General features: G+C 40.8%; 1 protein-coding gene across 1 annotated transcript; it reads left to right on the top strand.

Moving 5' to 3' along the window:
- Positions 1-772: 772 nt before the first annotated feature.
- dmap1 (DNA methyltransferase 1 associated protein 1) lies at positions 773-9,270 on the top strand. The gene is made up of 10 exons (XM_061738323.1): positions 773-1,199; positions 1,534-1,625; positions 2,831-3,026; positions 3,185-3,343; positions 3,449-3,616; positions 3,792-3,977; positions 4,203-4,274; positions 4,889-4,961; positions 5,237-5,589; positions 8,538-9,270. Exons 1-10 carry the CDS (start codon positions 1,104-1,106, stop codon positions 8,595-8,597), a joined length of 1,455 nt encoding a protein of 484 aa, XP_061594307.1. The 5' UTR covers positions 773-1,103; the 3' UTR covers positions 8,598-9,270.
- The last annotated feature ends 6,999 nt before the right edge of the window (positions 9,271-16,269 follow it).

Raw genomic sequence — 16,269 nt, forward strand, 5'->3', positions numbered from 1 at the left:
CCCCCCACCCCCGGAGTATGAGTACACACTCATACTCCGGCACTTTAGAACCAACTTGTTGTACATTTTTCCTTTAATATTATTTGCTCTTTTGTATTGCACCAATCACCACAACAAATTCCTTGTGTGTGTTAAACTACTTGGCAATAAACTTCTTTCTGATTCTGATTTTGATTCTGATATCTCCCTTTTAGATGTTGCCACATTTGTAAGGGTTGCTGTTTTGTTGGATGAGCAGCAGAGCTGAGAACGTGGGTTGCATTCAGGACTGTCTCAGAAAATTTGAATATTGTGATTTTCTGTAATGCAATTACAAAAACGTCATACATTCTGGATTCATTAGAAATCAACTGAAACATTGCAAGCCTTTTATTATTTTAATATTGCTGATCATGGCTTACAGCTTAAGAAAACTCAAATATCCTATTTCAAAAAATTAGAATATTCTGGAAATCTTAAACTGTAAGCCATAATCAGCATTATTAAAATAATAAAAGGCTTGCAATATTTCAGTTGATTTGTAATGAATCCAGAATGTATGACATTTTTGTTTTTTTAATTGCATTACAGAAAATAAAGAACTTTATCACAATATTCAAATTTTCTGAGACAGTCCTGTATATATATATATATATATATATATATATATATATATATATATATATATATATATATATATATATATATATATATATATATATATATATATACTCCACACCGCTAGGGGGCGACAAGTCGGTCTCGTCTCAACGACGAGTTCGAACCGGAAGTAATGGGGGTTTATAGTTAACTACCGTGCTAACCGTAACAAATATCGTGAATATTCTTCGTTACTGCTTGTAGAGATTATCTTTATCGTGTTACTTTTAGTGTGTAGAATTGCGTGGCAATATAACGACAAAACAATTCCCCGGCTGTTTACTGTTCTTTAGAACAGTCGTTTCTTGATAAATATCACGGCAGCCTCAGCCTTCGCTCGTGTTGTAATTGTTGAGCTGCAACCTGCAAATAATGAATGAGCGCATGTAAATGAATGAAGAGTGTTTACGTTTCAAAGGCTGGGGAAATCCTCTAGATCATAGCGTATAAAACATCTTGTAACCATGGGAACTGGTGCAGATGTTAGGGATATTCTTGAACTGGGTGGAGGGGAAAATGACGGTCCCATCAGTAAAAAAGACCTCATCAACTCAGATAAGGTGAGATGGAGTAATTCACTTTTCTTTTCTGTGGAAGGATTCAGATTTCATCCATGTAATTTACTCTACTCTCTCATGCCGTGAGTTTAAATTAGTTTTGTGGCACTTAGTCCGTACCTGAATGTTGTCTAATTTCACAAATTACTCTTTACTAATGTGGTTTGTTGGGTTTTAGAATGTGTGTATGTGTGTATATATATATATATATATATATATATATATATATATATATATATATATATATATATATATATATATATATATATTTTTTTTTTTTTGTGAACATGTATGTGCAGGATTTCCAAATAAAGCATTTCTCCATCACTTGTTATAGAAAAAATCCAAGAAGGCCACAGAGACGCTGACCTTCAAGAGACCAGAAGGAATGCACAGAGAGGTCTATGCTCTGCTCTATTCAGATAAGAAGTATGTTTTTATACATGTCATTGGTTTCTGTCTTTGTCTATATTTATATTTGTAGACTGTATTTTTGTTTTTTTGATAGTGATGACAATTACTTATGTTTGGCTCATCTTTTCATTGAATATTATCTGTTTTTTATTTTATTTTTTTATTTAACCTTTTATTTAACCAGGAAAAGAAACCCATTGAGATTAAAAAACTCTTTTGCAAGGGTGTCCTCCTGGCCAAAAGGCAGCACAAGATTTCAGATATTAAAATTTACAGAGGTGTGATGTGAAATATTAAATTCAAATAAAATCCAATGAAACAAAAAATGGAAATCATTTAAAACAGTTACATTTAAAACTGTTCACTGTTTTGAAAGGGGGGGGGGGTATTCTCAACTGATGTGTTTGTCTTTGTGATTTCCTTTTAATATCATTTGATATTTAAATTTTTGTTTTTTTAACTGTAAGCATATTAAGGTATGTTACTTTGAAGTTCATTTTCACAGCTTTCAGGATTACAGACAGCAATCTTGGTGTGATCTGTTCAGAATGTCTATTCGGGAGCAGAGTAGCAACCCTCTCAAATTTGTCTTATTTGGACAGTTTGTCCTTTGAGGACTGAGTAACAGTTTTTAGAAATGCCTTTCTCTCCTTTACTGGCTTTGTGCATTTCTTCAATGTTTTCTCCAAAGTGAAAGATTTTATTCTGCAGTTTTAATCAATCAGTATTCACATTCTGCACAACACAATATTTACAACCAACACTCCTAATTGAAAAGTTTACTCTAAGAAAATACAATGGTAATGGTACAAATGTTTACTTTCCATCTCCAGCCTGGACTTTAAATTTTATGAAGATGTAAGCAGCTTAAATATGAATATTTAGTTGAATATTGATCTTGAATGTAGGTCATTTTGAAGTGTTCTTGGCTGCGAGAAAGAAGGCCAATACACAATGTATGGAAAAACTGACTTTCTCCGTAGGACTACAGGCTGAGAAATTTATAAAATACTGGGAAAGGCGGGCTTAATATTCTATGACTTGTAACTCATTATCTGTGTGAATGAAAGATTCCTTTTTCCACTAATGTGTGGCATATGTTAACCTGATGTTTTATGTTTTGTATTGTTTAAAAATCTTGAAAACATTAATAAAAAGAAAAAGTTGGAAAAAAACAAACAAATAAGCAATTATTACTCTTTTTCTTCATTTATCCATAGGGATGCACCGCCTTTGCTGCCTAGCGACACGACTCAGGGTTATAGGACTGTCAAAGCCAAACTGGGCTGTAAAAAGGTCCGTCCATGGAAGTGGATGCCGTTCACGAATCCAGCACGCAGGGATGGAGCCATATTCCACCACTGGAGGCGGGTGGCAGAAGAGGGCAAGGACTATCCTTTCGCTCGCTTTAATAAGGTAAAGTTGACCAGTCCCCATTTTAAGTTAAGTAGTAGAAACACGAAGGACGCTGTTTTGATGCAACTCTTAATTCTTTGTATCCTTCCATTGAAACATTCAAATAGGTTCTTTTCAAATATCCTGATTCCCTTTTTTTCCCCCTCTTGCATCTGTAGACAGTGCAAATACCAGTGTACTCGGAGCAGGAGTATCAGATGTATCTCCATGACGATGGCTGGACTAAAGCGGAAACAGACCACCTGTTTGACTTGTGCAAACGCTTCGACCTACGCTTCATAGTTGTGCATGACCGCTATGACTACCAACAATACAGAGTAATTGTTCAGATCCTCACCTGTAGTATTCATATTCCTTTTCAAAGAAAAAAAAGTTCTGTTAGGACATATTTATCAGTAACATTTCTCTATTTTATGTTTCAGAAGCGCTCCGTGGAGGACCTGAAAGAAAGATATTATAGTATTTGTGGTAAGCTGACGAAGGCTCGTGCAGCATCTGGGACAGAACCAAAAATCTACGTCTTTGATGCTGCCCACGAAAGGAGACGCAAGGAGCAACTGGAGAAGCTTTTCAATCGCACACCTGAACAAGTTAGTAGCTTTATACTTTTTTGTTGTGATGTACCTCCTTTTAATTTTAGTTATTGCCAAAGCCTAAAAAAAAGTTGAAGAACATGTGTCGATTAAAACAGCATTATTAATGTGGACAATATTATTTTCTACCCCTCTGAGTATTTATTATGTACCTCTCTTCATGTTCCTGCAGGTGGCAGAAGAGGAGTATCTTATTCAGGAGCTAAGAAAGATAGAGAATAGGAAGAAGGAGCGTGAGAAAAAAGCCCAGGACTTGCAGAAACTCATTAAAGCAGCTGATACAAATACGGAGTTAAGGCGAGCTGAAAAGAGGGTTTCCAAGAAGAAACTTCCACAAAAAAGAGAAACGGAAAAACCGGTAAATTATACTGTCAAACACAAGTAAACCACATGCCAAAAGAAAAAGTTATTATGCACATAATTCACCTATCATCCTTACAATAGACTGTTTCATAAGGTTACCTAAAGGTGATCTTGTGTCTCAGTTTGGGAAGTAATCATCGGATATTTTTAGGTTTGTCCAAAGTTTAAACAAAAATAAAATCATATTTCATGTCTTATCAAATTATTTATTTATATTCAGGCCGTTCCAGAGACAGCTGGCATCAAGTTCCCCGACTTCAAATCGGCAGGTGTGACGCTGCGCAGTCAGAGGGTGAGTGACACTGGTTTCTGCTGTTATTACAACTAAAATACTGATGCACGCCATCAACTTTGAACATTACGGCAGCTCTCAAATCCCGTCTGAGAAAGTAACTCTGGAACAAAAAGCTAATCTTACACTACACTAGCCTAGATTTTTATTTTATACATCCCTTTTTTTTTTTTAAAGATCAAACAAGTTTCATTTGGCCATGAATTAACATCAGAAAAAATATAGGTTGATGCTGTAGTTGATTTATGTGAGTAACCAGTTTCAGACTTGAGGTAGCTATCTCTTATTATCACGTTATGATTGAGTTTCTTACTGACCAGCTTGTATGTGTAAAACCAGCAAGAAGACTCTTATTCATCTTCAAGACTGATGAGGAGACGCTGCTCTCTATGGAAAGTGCATTAGCACAGCTAAAGAAGTGAAGAGGCCCTCTAGCTAATCAGTCAGACAGACTTCAGTGAATAAAGACATTTTGATCTGGCCCGCTGAAGTGCATTTCATGCGAATTAAAAGCCCTGAGGTGGAGCTGTTTATCCTGATATCACCAGTACCTTAAATCATCCCTCTGTGTGTCTCTCTCCCTCTCTCTCTGTTTATGTTTGTGTGTTACTCAGATGAAACTTCCAAGCTCGGTTGGCCAGAAAAAAATCAAGGCCATTGAGCAGATCCTGGTAGAGCAAGGAGTGGGTGAGTATGGAAAAAATATGAATAATTTTACCATTTCAACTCTTTCACTGCAAAATATGTGTTACATTACCAGGGAAAGTGACCACTCTAAAGTATTTATGGGATAACAAACACTTTGGATAATTAAAAAACAAAATTGATGATGTTATATCCTTGTAAGATATATCAGGTGCTGAGTGAGAGAGAAAGTTGGGGACAAATGAAAACACACTTTTCTGCAGCATCCTCACAGTTGTGATTTTGTAATTGTCTTCTATTGTGTTCTCCGTTGCTAGATCTCAATCCCATGCCCACAGAGGAGATTGTACAGATGTTCAATGAACTTCGAAGTGACCTGGTGCTGCTGTATGAACTCAAGCAGGCCCACAGCAACTGTGAGTATGAACAACAGATGCTGCGCCATCGCTATGAGGCCTTGCTGAAGGCTGGCAGCGGACCGGGTTGTGGAGGAATTACAGGGGCAGGACTGGCCACCGCACCACTGGGAGGGGAGCTCAATGCTATAAACAGTACTACATCATCCACCCCAGGGGCGGAAGCTCAGTGTTGGCCCAATACAGATGATATCAAGGTGGAAGCCAAAGAGCAGATCATTGATGTTGTAGGAGCACCGCTTACCCCCAACTCGGTAAGTCTGCGCTTCCCCAATTTCTTACGATCCTTTGACAGTACAGAGTGAAAATGTTTCTCATGTATGCACTTTCCAACTGTTTTCATAAATCCCCAGATTATGTCATTTATATCTGATTGTCTCCAAATATCACATGGATTAACATTAGTGAAAGCTAATGGAACATCTATCAATTAACTTCCACTTATCCACGTTTGGTTTGCCTAGCAGCCTAATCAAGGGTCACTAGGCCTTCCTCTCCCCTGCCAACTTCTCTAGCTCCTCCAAGGAAAACACCAAGGCTTTCCGAAACCAGCCGATAGATATAACCTCTCCAGTGTGTCGTCGTTCTGCTTTAGGGCCTCCACCCAGTTGGACACGCGTGAATCGCCTCCTTAGGGAGGCATCTTAACCAGATTACAGAACCACCGCAGTTGGCTCTTCTCCATGTGGAGGAGCAGAGACTCTACTCTGAGTCCCCCCCGGTGAAACTCATTGGAGTCATAGTACCTGCTATCTAATTCTTTCAATCACTACCCACAGTGCATGACCATAGGTCAGGGTGGGAATGTAAATCCGCTGGTTGAGAGAGTCTGGGCTTTTTTGCTCAGCTTTTTCTTGGCAACAGCAGACCAGTAAAGAGTCCGCATTACTGCAGATTCCGACCCGTAGATATTTACTGTCCTCCACTTGAAGCAGCACATCAGCCCCAAAACACTTTTACAAAGATATGGCAACTACTGTAATTTTTGAACACATTTGACTTTGAATGGTGGCAGTGCACTTGTATTCACTTAAAATCCAGCTACAAATGTTTACTTTTGTTGCATTTCTACCGTCAAATTACTATTCTGTGGCTTTAAAGGGTAAGAAGATAATCCACACCTCATCTCTGAATTCTTTTTGTCTGCTTTCAAAGACGGTGTGTCACGAGAGCAGGACTACATGTACGTCTCCAATTGTTTGGTGCGTTTTTTTCATGTAGAAAATAGAATCACTGAGTGAACATCACTCTGTACCTCATAATACACTTGTGTGCTGGTAGATTAATAACAAGTAGCTGTTGCTGACTTAAGGGGTCAGATACAGTAGGGCAAAAATGTATTTAGACAGACACCAGTTGTGCAAGTTCTCCCACTTAAAAAGATAAGTGAGGCCTGTAATTTTCATCACAGATATATATCAACTATGGGACAAAATGTAAAAAAAAAAAAAAGAAATCCAGAAAATCACATTGTCTGATTTTTAAAGAATGACTTATTTCATAGTGGAAAATAAGTATTTGGTCAATAACAAAGGTTCATGTCCATACTTTGTTACATACCCTTTGTTGGCAATGACAGGGGTCAATCGTTTTCTGTAAGTCTTCACAAGGTTTTCACACAATGTTGCTGGTATTCTGGCCCATTCCTCCATGCAGATCTCCTCTAGAGCAGTGATGTTTTGGGGCTGTCGCTGGGCAACATGGACTTTCAACTCCCTCCAAAGATTTTCTATGGGGTTGAGATCTGGAGACTGGCTAGGCCACTCCTGGACCTTGATATGTTTCTTACGAAGCCACTCCTTCGTTGCCCGGGCGATGTGTTCAGGAACATTGTCATGCTGAAAGACCCAGCCACGTTTCATCTTCAATGCCCTGCTGATGGAAGGAGGTTTTCACTAAAAATCTCACCATACATGGCCCCATTCATTCGTTCCCTTACACGGATCAGTCGTCCTGGTCCCTTTGCAGAAAAACATCCCCAAAGCATGATGATTCCACCCTCATGCTTCACAGTAGGGTTGGTGTTCTTTGGATACTTTCTTTCTCCTCCAAACATGACAAGTTGTGCAAAAAGTTCTATTTTGGTTTCTTCTGACCATATAACATTCTCCCAATCCTCTTCTGCATCATCCAAATGCTCTCTAGCAAACTTCAGACGGGCCTGGACATGTACTGTCTTAAACAGGGGGACACGTCTGCAGGATCTGAGTCCCTGGCAGCGTAGTGTGTTACTGATGGTACCTTTGTTACTTTGGTCCGAGCTCTCTGCAGGTCATTCACTAGCTCCCCCGTGTGGTTCTGGGATTTTTACTCACCGTTCTTGTGATCATTTTTACCCCATGGGGGTAAAAATGTACCCCATTGCAGACTCAGTCTTCCCAGCCTGGTGCAGGGCTACAATTTTGTTTCTCACGTCCTTTGACAGCTCTTTGGTCTTGGCCATAGTGGAGTTTGGAGTGTGACTGTTTGAGGTTGTGGACAGGTGTCTTTTATACTGATAATGAGTTAAAACAGGTGCCATTAATACAGATAACGAGTGGAGGACAGAGGAGCCTCTTAAAGAAGAAGTTACAGGTCTGTGAAAGCCAGAAATCTTGCTTGTTTGTAGGTGACCAAATACTTATTTTACCAAGGAATTTACCAATTAATTCAGTAAAAATCCTAATGTTCATTTAATTGAACACAAATCTAATTCCTACAACATTAATTAAGAGCTTTCATATCAAAACCACAGTATTATGTAAAACACTCATCAGTAAAATGTAGAAAAAATAGCAGAAGGCCTTGCAGATGTCTATCCCGCTACACAGCTGTTATGCATATCTGCAATTACATATAGCTGCCACCATTAAATGGGATGTTATGAAAACTTATTATAAACAAAATCGTAGTCAATCTTTTTTTTTCTCACATTGATTTCATCTCACCACATCAGGCTTGAATAACTAAAAGCTGTGGATTCATGGTTTGAAGAATGCATCAGGTGTGTGCAATAACACTCCAAATACTTCCTTTGTAAATCCTTTTTATCCCTCTCCAATATCCTTATCCATATGTTAAATGTGGGCAGTACCACAGGCTTTTCCATTTTAGGTACCTGACGGTAAGAAATGATCATTGAATGTACTTCTTACTAAAGAAGTGCAGGAGGTGGTGAACTGTACAACACCCCAACATGAATGTGTTGTGTGTTACATTACAGCGCAAAAGGAGAGAATCAGCATCCAGCTCATCTTCCGTGAAAAAGGTGAAGAAGCCTTGATCAGAGCAGCAGCAGGACAAGGAACTGTTACTCAGTCTGATGACAGCGACATCCACGAGCGTTATGGCTGGACACGATGGACACATCTGAGCAGGACACCCATATTACTGTCTATTTACACAGAGGAACCACTGACCACACACACACACACACACACACACACACACAAAATACATCTCACCTACTAACGAGATCTCTCCAAACCCTCGCCATCTGGCTGTGACAAAGGCAACAACTGAGTGACATTTCATTCCATTACTGCTCGTCCCCCTGCCCCCACCACTGGTTGGCCATAGATGAGCCAAGTGCAACTGTAAATTGCCAGGCTGAGCTAATCGGGACATGGTGAAGAAGGTGGGAATGACTGGGTAATTGAAATGAATTGGAATGAAAGAACAGGGTGAGAGACTGGGAGGACCTGGAGCCGCCGTTCATTTGAGCCATCTGAGGTTTTTTCGTAGCCTAATCATTCCATAGTGTTTACTGGAAATGTGTTTTCGTGTTAGCCTGTAGTACTGGCTCCCACTCGACTTGGAGTGCATTTTATTCTCTCACCATCTGCTGCCCTTTCTTCATGTTCGACTGGACTGATTTATGTTGTTTCTCCCAGGTGACCTTGACGATGCTTCAGTCAATGATTGAATAAATGCATTTTTTTCTTTGTTTTTTTAAACTTGTTCTTTGTGTATTTTGTAGTCTTTTTTGCATTGCAAGCCATTCTCTCTTTTTCAGTTAGCCTTGGCTTTGGGGTAATTGGTGCTGAATACACATTTGTTGGAGAAATTGTAGGATCATGACTTTCTTACCTTACCTGTCATTTGTGTTAAGTGACAACTAATGACTTCATTAATATGATAATTAAGCACGGCCACTGAAACTTCATTAGGTGTACCCCTCATAATATTGCTAATTGCGTGTCAATTATGTGGTTTAGCCTACTTAGACATTAATTTCTATGCAAATTTTGAGTATGTTCGCCAGAAGAGGGGACCACAGTGATATGAACATGCAGGTGTATTTATTTATTTTTTCTTTCTAGTTATACACTTTGAAATACATTTTGTAATAAACAATTACTGCAAACTGCAGGCATGGGGAAGTAAGTAAAAGATGGACACCTTTTTAAAGTTAAAAATAACATTTATTTCATGTTTTGACACATTACTATTTCAAATTTTAAAACTAACATTTACCTTCAAGCAATATGGAAACTGGCTCACGTTCTCCTTTTTGTCTTACGTGCGGTTACAAAAATATTTGTCCATCTTTCGCACATTGATATAGTCCTTGGATTTCGAACAGGTTTAATTTAGTCCTGATTTAAAATCAAGCACTACTTTTGACCATTCTGTAGAAGTAAATTAACCAAAAGCATGAAAATAAAGTCATATTTAAGAACGTCATCTCCAACTTCAGAAACCTTTCCTAACTGTCATACATGAAACACTCATTGATGTACCCTCTGAAAGTTGCATTATCCACTCATTGTAATCCATCTGATCTTTATTTACAAATCTAATACCCACTGCTAAGGCTACAGCTGTAAGCTTTTCCACACACTGCAGGCGATTTGATTGAGAGAGAGAGAAAGAGGGAGAGAAGGCAAGTAAACATGGGTAAAATGGATTCTCTGTGTCTATATTTCATGTTGAAAATTGGCTCATAAATCCAGTGGTTTGATCTATGGAACCCGTCGTTGCCTGAAAAAACCTCCGTAAATGTGTAATTTCTCCCTTGACAGAACACAGCCGAAAGGCTATCTTTCTTTTGCCTCCTCCTCCCCTCTCTCTGCCCTTCTTCTCTGTCTTTCATTCCCGTTCCCTCTCTCTTGCAGCCCAGTGTTGGATTAATGCTCTCCTCCCCTCTTTCCTTTCATGCTCCTCTGATATCTTCTTTTCATCATTGCTCATCCATTTATCAAAACTGGGGCTTCTCTCACCTCCTCTCTGACGCTCAGTATCTAAAGCTATCGCAAGTAATTTGGCAGATATCTTGAAGATGGGGCAGCAAGAACATGCAGGTTATTAATAATACTAGTCCAAATAGAAAATAAGGTGGGCAGGGAGGCATCATCAGCTAAGTGTGAATGATAAAGACCCCCAGTAGCCCCCCGTCTTGTTGGGATACAGTGTACGTTCTGCAACGCTGATGTGAAAAGCATGAGGCAGAACACCTTGGGAGAGTGTCTTATAATGTGGTTGAGATGGGATCTCTTTATCAAGGCTGGGCTGAGGCTTTAATCACGGCCTAAGAGGTGTGCTGGCTTTTTATCATAATTGAACTGTATCCAAGCTAATCGCTGGCATACGTCACTGTCGAGGAGTCGCTCGGCTGCACCAACAGGCAAAACTGGTGGTGGTGATTGAACACTCAGTTAAGAGGAAAGATGTGCACTGAGGGACATAAAGTGGGGAGAGTCCGGTAATAGCAGATGTGATAGAACACTGTTGAAATACATCACGCCTTCAGGTAACCACTGATGGGTCAATGATTAGATTGCTGATGCTTCTTCTCTATAGGACAGCGCTTTATACCCGTCATGTCACATGCAGTCACTGATTACTGCAGTGCAAAGAGACGGGAATTGTACTTTGACAGTGCAAGGAGTATTTGCCTCTTAAAAAGTGGCCAATGCAGACTTTTTTTTCTTCACGCCCTTCTCTCATCTCCATGTCTCTTTGACTTTCACCTTCTCCTGTATTTAGGTCACCTTGAGGGAGGAAACTTTTAATCATTGCTCCACATCAAATTCACCTATGCCCTCTGGGACTGTGAGTTGCAACAACGAGGAGGGGCTGGACAGTAGATGTTACTTCTACTGTTTTTTTTTATTTTGCTGGTGGTGGTGGTAGTGGGGGGGCATTTCAACACAAACCCAATCACTGGTGCTAAGCAGTGCTTACAGCTAAGCATTAACCCCACTGCCCACTTGCCACATTCAAGCCCCGGGGAAGCAGGAGAGAGTGGAGTGAAGTGGAGTAGCGCAGCGAGCGGGACTAAATCTAGACTTTCCCTACCCCAGTAGTTTCTCTTCTCCTCGGAACTCCTTCAGGCAGATGTTGTTGCCTTTCAAGGTGTCCTACCTTGAAGTGACGGATCGGAGCTGGAGAGTGACACCGATTGTTGTAACCGAATTGGACTTCATAGGCAAATAATTGTGACATATTTTTTGTCCAAACCCAATGAGCTCTTAAGCTGTATTAATCATTTCATTTTCAGTTACAGCAACACTTTGTCCACAAAATGTAGTATTACAAAAAAACATGAAAAAAAGATAGCCTAAGTAGATTTCCAAAAGGCATTGAGCTAAAAAAAAAAAAAAAAATTGGAATATTTAAAAAAAAATAAGTTTTTAAATTTCCATTTTCAACCATCAAAAAATAAGTAAAGGGGTAAAAAATGTGCCCACAGCAATAAATGGCAATAATAATTTACATGTTTAGAAAAACATTTCCTGTCAATATGTGTTATACACACTGGTCCGTTCACTCTTCTACGCAGAGGTGAGCTGTGGTAAACGAGTCACTGACCCTTTCAGTTTTATAGCTGAGTTTATTGAACATGCATGCATCAGCACACTAGATGAAACATAAAAGTTCTTGTATGCGGCATCATCAGTTGCTTCTTCACTCCAAACCCTGTGATGCTAATTGTCTTGGTTTTAGATCTTGTCCTGCTCGTTCTTGTTTCCACTGCTGCTGCACACAGCACAAACCCAAAGCTTGATTAATTCAGCCCTCTGATTATTATTGAAGTGTTCCCTTCACCACCGACCCATCCAAACAGTTTGTGCTGTTTTTGCTGCGGATGCAGGAACGATTCTGTCCATTTGTTCTTTCATTAACTTCATCATTGTGACTTCACTTCAAACTACTCTACTACTACAGTGTCTAGATCTTTCTGATTTGACCTTTTAGAAGTACTACAAGCAGATATTTGAAAGGAGTAAATAAAAATGATTTACAATAGTTAAACCACTTGATTAGTGCTCTTAATGCTCATCGGCACATGTGTCCGTGCTTGGATTTTGTATAAATGTACTCCATTCCGGTTCTTAGCTTGCATGCGTCCTCTCAGGCTGTTTTATTTTGTTGTGTCGTGTTGTACAAAATGAAAAGGAGGACCCGCAGCAGTGTGAGGAGACTGTGGCTCATCTGAGACAAAGCTGTGATTGCACGTCGACTATAAACAAGGCCTGGTTGAGCACATCAGCCACTCTCTGTTTTCCTATTGGTGTCCAGAACCAAGGCAGTTTGATTCGATTTGTCAGTGAGAGATAGAGAAGACCCTGAACAATATGTGACAGTGTTACTTCACCAAAGCAGTGCTGCCAATGTCTTTCCTTACCTGCGAAAGCACAATTCTAACAAAGGGGAAAAAATCCAATTTGCCATGTGGATCCACAGCTGTCACAGTGAGGGAATTAAAGATTACCCATAACTCACTGGGGTTGCTGAGCAGGTCAGTGGATGGCAGGCATGGTAACATCCCTCTGGGGTGCAATAACAAAGGATTTTAACCTATGACTCCTTCCGTAAGGCTGCTAGTCGAACATCCTCCTCACCGGCAGCTATTGCCTGCTGTTTTTTTTGATCACTTGGATTTCTTTGTCACACAAATGGGAAGATGTAGCAGTATAGATGGAAGGCTTTTCACCCTACACGTATCGGGTCCTGCAGCAGTTCCTGTGATACTCCATAGGGGGTTGGTGGGATACTTTAGCTACTAGTGTCCCAGTGTCACCACCTGCACATGCTGACTACTTGGCTGGCTGGCCCGCCACCACCAGAGCCTCAATTACCTGACTGACGTTTCATTAGCGCCTGCAGCTGATCCCGTGGCTGAGAGGCAGCGGGGCGCAGAGGAGCATGGAGCAAGCCGGGGGGGGGTGGGGTTGGAGAGTAGGCTTCCACGCATTACATTCTCATGCGCTGTCACTGTCACAGCTTTGAGTGCAGCCACAGTCCCACTCATTACAGTACCGTCATTTAGTTCATGCTCTTCTTAAGCTGGACTGTGTGTACTAAAATAGAGCAGCATGGCTGGGTTTTATCTGGTGTCACCAGCTCTGATGTGACATTCACAAACCCGGCCTGGATTGCTGCAGCAGCGGGAGGTTGTGTACTGTATGTGTGTATCTCCGTTCAGGAGATATAAGGTATCTGCTGCAGCTCAACATGTCCGTGAGACATATCAATTTGGTTCAGTGTACTGATCAGAAGTTTATCTTCTCTTATGCTTCTCTGTTAAATGATAGATGTTCGGTTGCAGATACCTGGGTGATTGTGTGTGTGGCCTCTCCATTCTTGGGGCAAGCATAGGCCATGTCAGAGATGATCCAAGGCGGAGCTGAGAGGGCTTAGTGACACCCTCGGCCTTAGCCTCTCCACACAGCCCACGCTTGGCTGGCCTCTCCTTCCCATTTGTCATCCTGGGCCAGTAAGACCCCTGGAGAGATTAAGGCAGAGCAGAGACACTGGAGGAGTAGCAGGAATAAGAGGATCAGTTAAGCTATAAACACAGACAAGTTTGTGTCTCTCACCCACTCTGGCACAGTGACAGTTTGTAATGGCTGTCAAAAGTTCACTCCGTGCAGTACATCTTTCTTTAGAGGACACTGCAGTGCTTGCGCTCATGTCAGCAAACACAACAGGTACAAGAGCTCCGAGTTTGATCAAATCTTGTGTGCTCTGTGTAAAGCGGGCTCAAATTGGACATCAAGTTAGAGGAGTTAACTGTATCGACCTATATTGACCCAAGCTAATGAACCATGGCCAGAGCAGAAAAATGCAAAAGATTTTACTATAATTACAATTCTGTGGCCCAAAGACCATTACTCAAATCCTGAGAGCTCCTTAATTTCCATATTTTTGAATATTCTACTTAATTATGCAAAGGAAACAGTGAGGTAGATGAGAAGTTTTAAGAAAGCCTCATAAAGTCCTTATTAAGAGCAGAGGGGATTAATGACAGTTAATATGAGGGCAATCAAACATTTAATGCAAAGGCCCTCCTGCAGGCAAACACTATTTAAATGAGTCAATTAAGCATTCATTATCTAGGAGGCTATAAGTGGAGTCAGATCTGCATAAATGTTGGTGCGAAGCAACACTCCCCTCTAAAAAGGAACAAATGAAATATTAAAAAAGTTAACAACTCAGACATGGAAAATGCACAAATATTGATTGCTAGAGGGCTGGTTACACGTTGTCATCAACTGAGGGGTGAATGCACGATATCCATCGGAGATTGTCTCATAAATCATAATTATTGAGTTAGCATGATTTCTTCTCGCAATTAGCGATGTAGCATTGTTGAGACAGAACGAGAGAGAGGAAAGGGGGAAGTATTCCAAGTGTCCATTATGAAATCCCATCGTGAATATGACCAGGTTTACTAAATCATCCTCATTGCTAACAAACCTTCTTATAAATAAATACATAGGAAAAAAAAGCAAAAAACATACGTATTCTGCAGAGGATGGCTTGAATAATGTGCCAAACTATGTAGATATATCACTGTCAGGACTTCCTCCCTCCTCCTCCAATCCCTCTTTCTTTCCTCTCTCCATGTCTGCCTCCACTCTTGTCAGTTGCCCCTGCACACAATTACTGTGTGTGATTGCTATCAGGCGGGACGGTCGGGGAGGCTCCCAAATTAGGGCCTAAATAGGATTTCCTACATGGCGAAGGGCACAGGCCTGGACATGGTAATGAAAGCCTATACATCACAATCAGGCCGACAATCCTATTCATACTGCAACACATTACTCTCACTCCTCATAATTATAGAGGGGTGACAGACAGGCCTGTGAGGCATGGTGGAGGAGGCGCAAGAGTGGAGAGGAGGCAAAAGGGGGGTGTTACTGGGATGGCGGTAAAGAAGCTAAACATTTTTTGAATTGCTTCTTGTCTTAACTTTTGTGATCTTCTGATAGCTTCACTGACCAGTTTAGGTGGCAGTCCACGGGTTTAGCTCTGCATAGCTGGAGAATCTGACCGTGACACACACACACACAAATCTGTGTGGAATTACGATAAGAAAGGACTTCAAATGTAGGGCACTTTTTTCTTTTTTATTTCTTCTTCTTTTTAGGCACTGACCACATCTTCCATCAAAGACGCACACATAAACACACTCCCTCACAGGGAGGGATGTGTGTGTGTGTGTGTGTGTGTGTGTGTGTGTGTGTGTGTGTGTGTGTGTGTGTGTGTGTGTGTGTGTGTGTGTGTGTGTGTGTGTGTGTGTGTGTGTGTGTGTGTGTGTGTGGGGTGAGGTGGGGGCTTTGCGATCAATACCATGAGCAGAAATCAGCGATGGGAAGAATAAGACAATGGCCTATCAGATCGAGGTTGACTTCTCCTTGTATGTGTGGCCGTCCTGTGACAATAGATTGGCCCAGAAATCCGATGGCACTCGGCGACAGAGGAAAAAAAATGAGGAGGCAGATGAAAAGAAAGATTTCTAATGCTCTCAGAGCAGGCATTTTAATCTGAGACAGAGGAGGGATTTGGTGAAAGCCATTATCACACAGCAACCCCCCCCCACACACACACCCACACACCCCACCCCCAACCCCCCCACCTCCCCACCTTGCTCTCTCTCCCCTTTCTTTTCTGATAAGCAGCCTTATCGGACTGCTCGTATAGCAGAATGCACGTGTGTTTGCATC

The sequence above is a fragment of the Cololabis saira genome, chromosome 13 (genome assembly GCF_033807715.1).
Source record: "Cololabis saira isolate AMF1-May2022 chromosome 13, fColSai1.1, whole genome shotgun sequence".
Lineage (NCBI taxonomy): Eukaryota > Metazoa > Chordata > Actinopteri > Beloniformes > Belonidae > Cololabis > Cololabis saira.

Excerpts from the sequence above, each read along its gene's own strand:
- dmap1 (XM_061738323.1), top strand. The coding sequence starts at position 1,104 with ATGGGAACTGGTGCAGATGTTAGGGATATTCTTGAACTGGGTGGAGGG. Across the intron at positions 3,027-3,184 it reads CTTTCGCTCGCTTTAATAAG|ACAGTGCAAATACCAGTGTA; the intron begins GTAAAGTTGACC and ends TTGCATCTGTAG. Across the intron at positions 4,275-4,888 it reads TGACGCTGCGCAGTCAGAGG|ATGAAACTTCCAAGCTCGGT; the intron begins GTGAGTGACACT and ends TGTGTTACTCAG.